This window comes from Rhineura floridana, chromosome 7 (genome assembly GCF_030035675.1).
Source record: "Rhineura floridana isolate rRhiFlo1 chromosome 7, rRhiFlo1.hap2, whole genome shotgun sequence".
NCBI lineage: Eukaryota > Metazoa > Chordata > Lepidosauria > Squamata > Rhineuridae > Rhineura > Rhineura floridana.
This window is the reverse complement of record NC_084486.1, coordinates 82,105,305-82,117,327: the sequence shown is the minus strand read 5'-3', so window position 1 is coordinate 82,117,327 and position 12,023 is coordinate 82,105,305. Positions and strand designations below refer to the sequence as shown.

Here is a 12,023-nt window from a genome sequence, read left to right as displayed (position 1 = left end):
TGTCCTGTTGGGATACTTGGGACACTAGGATCTGTCATATAAATTAATGTCTGTCATTCATTTCTGAATGAAAAAAAAAGTACCACCATTGTGGTGGGGGCAAAATCTGTGGCTCTTACCTCTGTTGCTACCAGTAGTATAGTGGCAAATTTAGAAGTGCAGGCTCCCTTCATGATACTCACAGCCATGCCCCTCCCTCTTTTTTTGCTCCTGGGTTGAGAATGAGATCCTTGTTAATGCCTTCTCCCACAACAACAGATGTGCCTAGGAGCCAATAAACACGAAAGAGGGGAGTGTTAGCTACTGAAAAGGGTATTCTCAGTAGCTGACTCTCCTCCTTTCACTCTGATTGGCTCCAATCAGCAGGAAAGGACAAGGAAGCATGTTAGAAGACTCTTCTCAGTGGCTAACACTTTCTCCTTTCATGTTGATTAGGTCATAGGATGCTGGAGACATAGGGACCCTGCTCCCAAACATTAAGGGGTCTAAGACCCCCTGAGACCCTGGATGACTGCACCACTGGTTGCTACATGATTTAGTCTCTTCTATGAGATCCATATTTGCAATGCTACTGGAGATCCCATAGGGCAAGGATGAGAATTGTATGGCCCTCCAGATGTTCATGGACTACTACTACTGTAATTTCTGACCACTGACCATATGGGCTATGACTGATGGGAGTTGGGAGTCCAACAACATCTGGAGAACCATGGTTTGCCAATCCTGCCACAGAGTGGTTCTGTGCATACATTTCTTCCCCCCCCAACCTGCATTAGGAGATTATCATCAGTCCCCCCTGTTAGTATAAATGAGGTTGCAATCTTACACACACTTACCTGAAACTAAGTCCCATTGAACTTGATGGGACATACTTCCGAGTAGATATTATTTATTATTATTTTATTATTTGTTTGTTTAACTTAAATCCCTCCCTTCCTCCCAGTAGGAACCCAGAACAGCAAACAAAAACACTAAAAATCTCTAAAATATCATACAAACAAACTTTAAAATATATTAAAACATCTCTAAAAACACACTAAAACAAAACAGTTTTTTTAAAAAGCTTTGAAAACATCTTAAAAAGCAATTCCAACACAGACACAGATTGGGATAAGGTCTTTACATTAAAACAAAACAACTTTAAAAACATTTTTTTAAAAAAAGCTTTGAAGACATCTTTTAAAAAAGATTAAAAAAACAAATTGTTTTAAAAAACGGTTTAAAAACATATTAAAAAGCAATTCCAACACAGAAGCAGACTGGGATAAGGTCTTTACTTAAAAGGCTTGTTGAAAGAGGGACGTCTTCAGTAGGCACAGAAAAGATAACAGAGATGACGCCTGTCTAATATTTAAAGTGAGGGAATTCCAAAGGGTAGGTGCCGCCACACTAAAGATCCGCTTCCTATGTTGTGCGGAAAGGACCTCCTGAAAAGATGGTATCTGCAGGAGGCCCTCACCTGCAGAGTGTAGTGATTGACGGGTATATAAAGGGTAAGACGATCTTTCAGATATTTCTGAATATGATATGCATAGCCTTGTACTGTAATTGTGATAACAGGAAATTTAGCCTTTGGACTCTAGAGTCATTTTGGAATTGCTTGATCTAGCAAGAATCAGGTGAAATAATTTGCAATGGTGTCTCAGTTCAGCACCATAACAAATAATAGGACATTTCCCACCAATAACACTATGGGTGTAAAAGATAAGCACAGAATTAAATAATTGGACATGTTTGTGTAAACAGATGGGAGGATTCTAGGAAAACTCTATCAGTGGCCTAGTTTGCATGTCATGGTAAACCAAACTACGGTTTACCAGGATTGTGTGAAAGTTTGTCCTGTGGTTACAGATTGTAGTTAAGGAGGACAGACCTTAACAGTGATCCTGGGTTTGAATGACATGCTAAGCAAAACCTTGGCTTAGCTTCCTCATTGTGCTAAAAAGACAAGGGAGGAGTAAAGCTGGTGTGAGCTCCTCTTTGGGAGCTGCATGTTTGTGCAGCCCCAGCAAGTCAAAATTTGGCTTACTATGGTAAGTGAACAAGTCCAATGCATTGTGGGCAATTTATAGTTATTCTTGTGCAACACCAAGAAAAGTATCTGCAGTCCTTTAGAATCCCAAACTTCATTTTTTTTTCAAACGTAAAACTGGAGTAGCAAAAGCATATATAAGAAAAATATGGTTTGCTAATATCCCCCTCTCTACCTGACCTCCTCCTGTTCTAGAAAACCGTATAATTGCGTGCATTGTTATAGGACTCCATTTGCTTCTGAGTCCTTGCTGTCATAGGATATTTTTCTTGAAGCATGTTGCAATAACTAAACTTTCACAGTGTGAACAGAGTGTCCTGCAGCAAAATAGCAGATGCCCCAGGGCAGAAAGCTCTAATGTTGATCACTGGATAAACTGTTCTGGGACAATGTACATGTCAACACAATTTTCTATGTGAGCACTAGCTCAGGAAGTAATTGATGATAGTAGTCGCTCTGTAGCATTGTGGTAATGCAACTTTTTGCCTCCAATGAATTCTAAAACTACCAGAATACGAATGTAAGAGCCCTGATTAGACCAAAGGCCCATCTAATCTAGCATCGTATTCTCACCGTGGTCAACCAGATACCTATTGGAAGCCCATAAGCAAGACATGACGCACTCTCCTCGTTTTGTGTTTCTCAGCAATTGGTTCTCAGATGCATACCACCACCACAGGTGGCGTGTAGCCATCATCACTAGTAGCCATTTGTAGTCTTATCTTCCAACAGTTTGTCTAACTCCCTTTTTAAGCCACCCAAGTTGGTAGCCATCACTACATCTTGTGGCAGTGAATTCCACAGTTTAACTATGCACTGTTTGAAGAAATACCTTCCTTTGTTTGTTCGGAACCTTCCAATATTCAGATTCATTAGATGACCCTGATTTATAGCATTGTGTGTGAGAGAAACATTTCCCTATGTACTTTATGCATTTTATATAGCTCTATCATGTCCTCCCTTACTCACCGTTTTTTCCAAACTAAAAAGCCCCAGATGTTGTAACCTTTCATTATAGGGGAGTTGCTCCAGTTCCTTCTTATTTTTGGTTGCCCTGTTCTGCACCTTTCTCATCTCTACAACAGCCTTTTTGGTGACCAGAATTGTACACAGTATTCCATGTACAGTTGCACCATATATTTGTTTAACAGTATTATGATATTGGCAATTTTCAATCCCTTCCTAAATGATCCATAACATGGAATTTGCCTTTTTCGCCGTTGCATCTGTGACGACATTTTCACTGAGCTATCCATTGAGACAAAGATCTCTTTTTCTAGTTAGTCATTGCCAGTTCAAATCTCATTAGTGTATATGTGAAGCTAGGAAATTTTTTTGCCCCATTGTGCATCTTGCTTACTTAAAATAAATTTGCTTAATGCCCATTCATCTAGTTTGGAGAGATCCTTTTGAATGTCCTTGCAATCCTGTTTTGCATAAAGAATTTGGTGTCACCAACAAACCTGGCCATCTCACTGCTGACCTCTAATTGCTGATCATTTGTAAACAAGTTAAAATGCACTGGTCCCACTACAGATCTTTGGGGAACCCCACTTCTTACACATCTCAACTGTGAGAACTGTCCATTTATTCCTACTCTCTGCTTCCTGTTCTTTAACCAATTACTGATCCATAAGATGATCTGTCCCCTTATCTGAGGACTGCTAAGCTCACTCAGGAGTCTTTGGTGAGGGATTGTATGAAAAGCTTTTTAAAAGTCCAAGAATGAAAAATGTAGCACAATCCTGATTATTATGCTACTTGCCGAAAGATTGACTACTGGCCAGAAGGAAACTATCATGTGACTATGTTCTGATGTTCTCAAGATATTCTGTTGGCTACACATGAACTGTTGATCAGTGAAACTGATGCAGCTTCAAACTCTAAATGAGCAGCACATGCAGATCTCCATGACTGCTGTGTGTGGGAGCAATTTGAGCCTGATACTGTCTAGGTTGGCAGTATGAGCACAGGGAGATTGCTACACAATTTGCCTCAGACTGCCTGTATGAACTTCCCTTTTCCATTCAATCTGTTCATGTTGTTAGGGGAACAAATAACAACTTTGCAATGTAAGCTTTAATTTGTAAGACGGTAAACATGTTTAGTGAGGAAGATATTTTCAGTTTTAAAGCAATTGGGCATATTGAAAGGTACAGAGCTTGCAACTGAAAATACATATTTCTGTTATTTAGGCCAGCGACCCAAGTACCTATGAATTGATACAAAAGATACATGCATTGCAGAAACGGCTCATCAGCAAGACAGAAGAAGTGGTTGAGAAAGAGTTGCTCCTCCAGGTACAGTTGGCATGTTGGATGTATCCTGTTCAGATATATGTTTCTTTTGGGTCATTTCCAGATTGTTGGAATCATTTTTACACAGATGTTATTTATTTACTTTCAGGGATATAGATATCATCTCCTACAGCTATGTGTCTATTGCTGGAATATTGTACTTCCCGAGCATTCAAATAATTATATCATGCTGCTGGTGCAGTCAGTGGTGATGCGATGATTGTGTGGAATATGGATGTATGAATGATGTGAACAGTACATGTGATGTGAAAGGTGGCAGGGAACAGAGCTCTGTTTGTCTCTGACTGGCTAATTTCTTTTTTCTAATGAATACACTCCTTGCAAGATTCCTGCTGCCTTCTGACACATTCTTACACAAAATTTTGCTAGCTTAACACGATTTTGCTTTACAGTACCAATGCATGACCACTCAGCTGCAATATGCTGGATGGATGGGAACAGTCTTAGTTGAGACATCTTTTGCTTATTCTTGGCTTCCAACGTTCCTCCAGCTATGTAATTCTCTGGGGTACAGAGCCATGCTGTTCTTTTTAAAGATTGCCCTACAGCTAGACTATACAGCAAAATTATTCTACCCTCCCCCCACAAACAAAATCTGACTAGAAATGATCTCTGAGAGATCTAATAGCATAAAAAGGAAAATGTGACTGATTGTGTGCAAAAGCCTTGAATGTTGTTGAGATTCTGGTATTCTTTTCATGGAATTAAACACATTGCATGTCCGTTAACTAACTTTAGATGGCAGCACTTATTCACATATAGTAAACTTTGTTACAGCAACTCACAATTTCTGGATAAAAAAAACAGGGAAAAGTCCACCCCTCTACTTCTACTTATAGCAACAACAAATATAAATAAAATCAAAACACAATTGTACCCACCAGCTTTAAAGACAAGATGTTTCTGAATCATTTTAATCATGCCAGTAATTACCAGCTGAGTAGAGAATAATGCCTGTGGGATTTCCTATTTGCTTGCTATGGCTTTTGGTGGAAGATTTCGGTGGGTTTGCATGACAAGAGTCACACTGTATTTTCTACAGCATGCTTCAAGCTACTGTTTTTGCTTGCAGTGAATGCTAAACATTTCCTCTTTCACACATTATTGCTGCAGTTCATTTTTTGTGGCACGTATTGATACTTTTGGGAATGCCACTAAAATCTGAAGGAAACATTGCATATTCATTAATAGGCAAAAAACCTTGCGGTTTAAGAATGTATCTATAGCCCACAGATATTTCTATCAAACTTTAAAAAGCAGGGAAATTGGGCAGCTGTAGTGAATGCGCTAGGGGAGCAGGAGACCTGGCCTCCTCTCTGAGATATTGTACTGCCCTACAAATTTGTCAAAATGCAAACACAATTTGGGTTGGTCTTCCACAGTCCAATCCAGTTCCTGTGTAGCTTGGAAGAATTTGGTAACATGTGCCTCTAGCATATGGTGAGTGGTGGCAACACCTGCCATCTCCAAAGATGGAGAATTATATTTTTGTATGTTTGTTGGTGTTCTTCTTACCTTGCTTCTTTCCTGTGTTACTAATGTTTCTACAGAGAATTTAATCTAGAAAATTTTATTTCCCACATTATTCATCCCAGAAATGTGTGTCAAATTTATTTTTTATTAATTTCAAAGTATTTTTATTGGTCAATGTCATATGATGGTGAAGACAGCCTTTTGTGTTTCAACCTGGAGGTTATATTCTGTTTCTATTTTGGGTGCATTAACAGTTGAATCTGAATCAGCAGTAATCCGGGAGGTAAGAAATGAGATCCTGTGCAAGTTTGCTGAGAATGGATTGATCATTTGCATGCTTACTGAGTTTGGTGGGATATACTCCCCTGCAATCTTGCTTAGGATAGGTGAAACTGACCACAGGGAATGGGGAGGGGGAGGAGGGAGGGAGGAAGGGCAGAGGGGAGGTGGGGGAGGGGAACAGGCAGGGGGGAAGGAGAGGAGAAGGACAGGTTTGATGATTTGCATTTAATAATAATAATAATAATAATAATAATAATAATAATAATAATAATAAAATTTTATTTTTAGGCCGCCTATCTGGCTGAACGAACAGCCACTCTAGGCGGCGTACATAATTAAAATTTAAAATACACATATAAATACAATTATAACATATTCAATTTACCCACATCTGTACACTATAAAATTAAGATTAACCAGGGATTCTGTATGCCCGCTGAAACAGCCATGTTTTTAGTCCTTGGCGGAAACCTACCAAGGAGGGGACATGGCGTAGGTCATATGGCAGAAAGTTCCAGAGGGTGGGGGCCACAACCGAGAATGCCCTCCCTCTGGTCCGCACCAGTCTAGCTGTTTTAACTGGTGGGACCGAGAGAAGGTCTTGAGAGGCTGATCTCGTCAGGCGGCATACTTGGTGATGCTGGAGGCGCTCCTTTAGATACACTGGACCGAAGCCGTGTAGGGCTTTAAAGGTTAACACCAACACCTTGAATTGGGCTTGGTAAACAACTGGTAACTAGTGCAGATCTTCAAGCACTGGGGTGATGTGATCCCGCCGGCGGCTATTTTTAATCAGCCGTGCCGCCGCATTCTGTACCAGCTGTAATTTCCGGACCGTCTTCAAGGGTAGCCCAACGTAGAGCGCATTACAGTAGTCTAAGCGAGAGAGGACCAGGGCATGCACTACCCACGGGAGCAGATGAACCGGAAGATAGGGTCGCAGCCTCTGTATCAGATGTAATTGATACCAAGCTGCCCGGCTCACTGCTGATACCTGAGCCTCCATGGACAGCTGGGAGTCAAGAATGACCCCGAGGCTGCAAACCTGGTCCTTCAGGGGCAAACTAACCCCATTCAGCACCAGGTCAATATCTCCTAATCTTCTCTTGTCTCCCACAAGCAGTACCTCGGTCTTGTCAGGGTTCAGTTTCAGCTTGTTACCTCCCATCCATTCACTTACGGACTCCAGGCACTTGGAAATAGTCTCCACAGCCAACTCCGGTGAGGACTTAAATGAGAGATAGAGCTGAGTGTCATCCGCATATTGGTGGCACTGCAGCCCAAATCTCCTGATGATGGCCCCCAGCGGCTTTACATAGATGTTAAATAGCATGGGAGAGAGGATAGAACCCTGTGGCACACCACAATTAAGAGGCCAAGGGTCTGAAACCTCCTCCCCCAATGCTACTCGTTGGTGCCTGTCAGAGAGATAGGATTGGAACCACTTTAGCACAGTGCCCCCAATTCTCATTCTCTCCAGGCGATCCAAAAGGGTACCGTGGTTGACGGTATCAAAAGCCGCAGAGAGATCCAGGAGGACGAGGAATGAGTATTCACCCCTATCCAACACCCTCCTCAAATCATCCACAAGAGCGACCAAGGCTGTTTCAGTTCCATATCCAGTCCTGAAGCCCGACTGGAACGGATCTAAGTAATCTGCTTCCTCCAAGTGTGTCTGTAGCTGTTTGGCCACCACGTGTTCGATCACCTTGCCCAAAAATGGTAAATTGGAGACTGGGTGGAAGTTATTCAAATCTTGAGGATCCAAGGAGGGCTTTTTTAAGATGGGCTTTATTACCGCCTCCTTGAGGGCAGATGGCAGTGCCCCTTCTTCCAAGGAGGCATTTACCACCGCCTTGATCCCTTCGCTCAGTCTCTCTTTACAGCTAACAATGAGCCATGCGGGGCAAGGATCAAACAAACAGGTGGTTGGTCTCACAGTAGAGAGCACCTTGTCCACTTCCTCAGAGGGAAGAGGCTGAAACCGATCCCACCGGACTGGATCGCAACTGATCGTCTCTGGCCTGCTTCCTGTGTCCACGGCGTATGGAATCAAACTCTTCAGACGATCGATGTTATCAGCAAAATGTTTCGCAAATGCGTCACAGGAGGCTTTAGAGTGCTCCAGGGGTTCCTGCGCAACTGGACCGACCAGGCTTTGGACCACCTGGAAGAACCTCCTGGGACAACATTCTGCAGATGCAATAGAGGCAGCAAAGAAACCCCTCTTTGCTGCCTTTGTTGCCACTTGGTAGGCCGCACTTGCTGCTCTAACCCGTGTCTTCTGAGCGAGATTTCCGCCACCGGCATTCTAGTCGTCTCACCTCCTGCCTCAAACCCCGCAACTGTGGTGTGTACCATGGCGCGGTTTGAGCTCTATTCAGGGGGAGAGGACGTTTCGGAGCCACCCGGTCTATTGCCCCCGGTGATCTCCCTATTCCACTCTGTCACCAGGGCTTCGACCGGGTGGTCTTCAGTCAGCTCCAAATCTCCCAGTGCATTCAGGAATCCTAATGGTTCCATCAGGCGTCTGGGGCAGACCATCCTAATAGGTCCCTGAGTTTAGGATAGGTAAAACTGATGGGGGGAGGGAGGGAGAGCTGGAGTGGGCAGGGGAGGAGGAAGAAGGAAGAAGAGAGAGGAGAGGGGAAGGAGGGGAAAGGCAGGTCTGATGATTTGCATGCTTATAGGTTTCAATGGTATTTACTCCCGTGCAGTCATGCTTAAGATAAGTAAAACTAACCATGGGGAGGAGGAAGAGGAGGGGAAGGAGGGGAAAGGGGAAGGAGGGGATTGGAAGGGGATGAGGAGGGAGTGGAAAGGAAGGGGAAGGGAAGAGGCAAGAGAGAGGGGATAGGAGGGAGAAGGGAGGGTGGGTTTCATCATTTGCATACTTTTTGAGTTCAGTGGGATTCATTTCTGTGCAATCATGTTTGAAAATGGAAATGGACTGCCTTCAAGTCCATCCTGATTTATGGCAACCCTATGAATAGGGTTTTCATGGTAAATGGTATTCAGAGGTGGTTTTACCATTGCCTTCCTCTGAGAGGCAGTGACTGGCCCAAGGTCACCCACTGAGCTTCATGGCTGTGTGGAGACTTGAACCCTGGTCTCCCAGGTCGTAGTCCAACACTGACCTGGGGGAGGGGCAGGGAGGGTAGGAGGAGGGGGAGGGGAGGAGATTGGGTGGGTGGGCACTGGGCAGGGAGGAAGCCCCTTTCCTTTCCAAAAGGAAAACATTGTGAACAGTATCATTGCTTTTTAGCGTTTCCCCCACCTTTTTATTCTACAGCAGGCACATGCAGCCTCCCAACCAAATTTGAACCAAAGCTGTCCCTGGCCACATCCACACCAGGCTTTTATTTCACTTTAGACGGTCATGGCTTCTCCCAAAGAATCCTGGGAAGTGTAGTTAGTGAATGGTGCTGAGAGTTGCTTGGAGATGCCCTGTTCCCTTTACAGACCTTCAGTCAGAGTGGCTGACTGTTAAACCACTCTGGCCACTGGAGCTGTGTCAGGTGAATAGGAGTCTCCTCTTGCACCCTTCACAAACTACACTTCCCAGGATTCTCTGGGGAAAGCCATGACTGTCTCACGTGAAATCAAAGTCTGGTGTGAGTGTGGTCTCCTGATTAGGCAAGCCCAGCAGCTGTGAGTCTGGCTTTTAGAACACTGCTCAACATTATCATTGAGTTGAAGCCAAAATTTCTTAAATTAATTAAAAATCAGCCAGGCTTTTTTTAAATGTTTAAATAGCAGAAGATGAAGGTCAGAGTATGGGGCATGGTCAGTATTAGAATTACAGGTACTCTGTGGACATGAGTGATTTTTAATGAATTTCAATAGATTATGAGATCTCTGACAGAAAATAGTTCAACAGAGTTCTGGTTTTTCTCTCTCTTTTTTTACACTTTGGACTCTTGATTCTCCCTGACTGTGTTGTATATCACCATGAAAATTTAGAGGGTTGTTAAGTAAGTTTCTGAGTTCAGGACTATAAGTTTTGTAAGATTTTGTTTTGAAATGAGCTTATGGGAAAGATCAGAATGGCATGTGCGGAGTATTTTCAAGTTAACATGGTGAAATGCGAAAAATCTATACTGACTATACTGTACAGCCACTCTTGTGGCTGTATAATATAGCAGTTAGTATGGTGACAGAATAACTAGCTGGATTTCTGACTATAAGGTGTAATCACTTCTTGCTTCTTTTATCATGATCTTGTAGATAATCTGTAGAATTTTGTTTTGACACATCTTGAGCCAGTCCCTGCTGCTAGTTTAGCATGGACCAGTATGAAATAAAAAATGAATAAGTATTTGACTTGCCCTGTCTGTACTGTAGCTCATTTTTTAAAACCAACCCAGCACTTCTAATCAATTAGTGTGTAAAATTGAGTTTACTCCCTTCTTCTGGAGATTAATGCCAGTACAGGAATGTATCTTGATTTCATGCATTCTCTACCTCCCCTCATTTCTTTTTCACTTTTCTCCTTTTCACACCCAAATTTTTGGCATCTATATATTTGACTTTTCATAAGCTTATATTCAGAATGGGATGGTGGATGGTAACCAAAATGGGAGTGGAATAGGAAATGGGACTAGCAAAATTACTTTTTCTTGTTCTTGCATAGTAAAGCACACCTTCATTAAGCAGAAGCACACAGAGAATGGCCTGGTACGCATATCACACTAAGCCAAGTAATTTAGCACAAATGCATGAGTGTGCAGGCTCCCAGAAAGGATATTTGTGAGCATTTTGCTCCTTCCTGGTCGATCTGCTGCTATGCTGAGCTAAGCCAAGCTGAGGTTTAGTTTAGCATGTTGTCCAAACCCTGGCTTGTGATTTAGCTGTCCTGGACAAACCATGACCTGTAAACCATAGTACAAACTTTGATTACAGCTTGCAGTTAGTCTAGAGAGAGCTAAACAATGAACTTGGGTTCTGATGAAACATTAAGCCAAGCCATGACTCAGTTCAGTGCAGCAGCAGAACAAGTGGGGAGGAGCAAAGCAGCCACAATCACCTCTCTGGGAGTCTCCGAGCTCATGTGTTTATGCTAAGCGATGGCCTGGCTTAGCATGTCATACAAATCTCACCTGTGTGTATATACTGTATTAATCAACCTAGATTCACATCTGACCCAAGATGGCAGTACTCAGAACAGGTACTGTATTCCATAATATTATGACCATATCAGTGTCCAACAAGATTAAATGTCCTTGTTTACCATTTTGGCAGTAACTGTGGAAACAGAAATTACCCTATATTTTCCCCACCCCTACTTTGATTCAGAAGTGAGAAGTTACCTCTCAATTGAGATTTTCATCCAGTGGGAGTAACCAAAAGCCCTGGTTTTGATAACTCCCAACATTCAAAATGATGAGATCTTAGATTTCCAAGCCCCCAAATGCAGTATGTTTAAATAAATGTCTTTCCTACAATTATGAAATTAGAAATATAGTAAAAAGTAATTGTACCCTGAGATATTTCTCTCATCTAAAGCAGGGGTAGGGAACCTTTTTGGCTCCATGGGCCAGATCCTTATCAGGATCTGCTTTGCGGGCCAAATTTGACAGGTGGGTGAGGCTGGCCATTTGTCAGTCACATGATGCCATTATGATGTCACATGACTAGCAGGTTAGCAGGGCTGCCCACCTGTCAAAATCCTTTGTGCTTCCATTAAGTCTCCAAGATTAGGGACTTAAAGGGAGAGTGGAGAGATTTGGAAACGTCTTTAAGACAGTTCCCATGTTCCTGTTTGAGCAAATGGGAGCCCAGGAGCTATCTTAAAGCCTTTCCAAAAGCCTCTTTGTAGCTGACATGTGAGAGCTATTTCAAGGGGTGCTTTTACACAGGCTTTAATTCCCTCTCACCTGATGATTGACGATTAAATCCTGCTACCTTGGCTGTATGAC

General features: G+C 42.7%; 1 protein-coding gene across 1 annotated transcript in view; it reads left to right on the top strand.

The window, feature by feature from the left end:
* CFAP58 (cilia and flagella associated protein 58) overlaps nt 1-12,023 on the top strand; it is a 160,971-nt gene that overhangs the window by 81,363 nt on the left and 67,585 nt on the right. Inside the window, exon 15 of the mRNA XM_061634391.1 lies at nt 4,228-4,332. Within this exon, the coding sequence (XP_061490375.1) occupies nt 4,228-4,332 (105 nt within the window). The remainder of the gene's footprint in view (nt 1-4,227; nt 4,333-12,023) is intronic.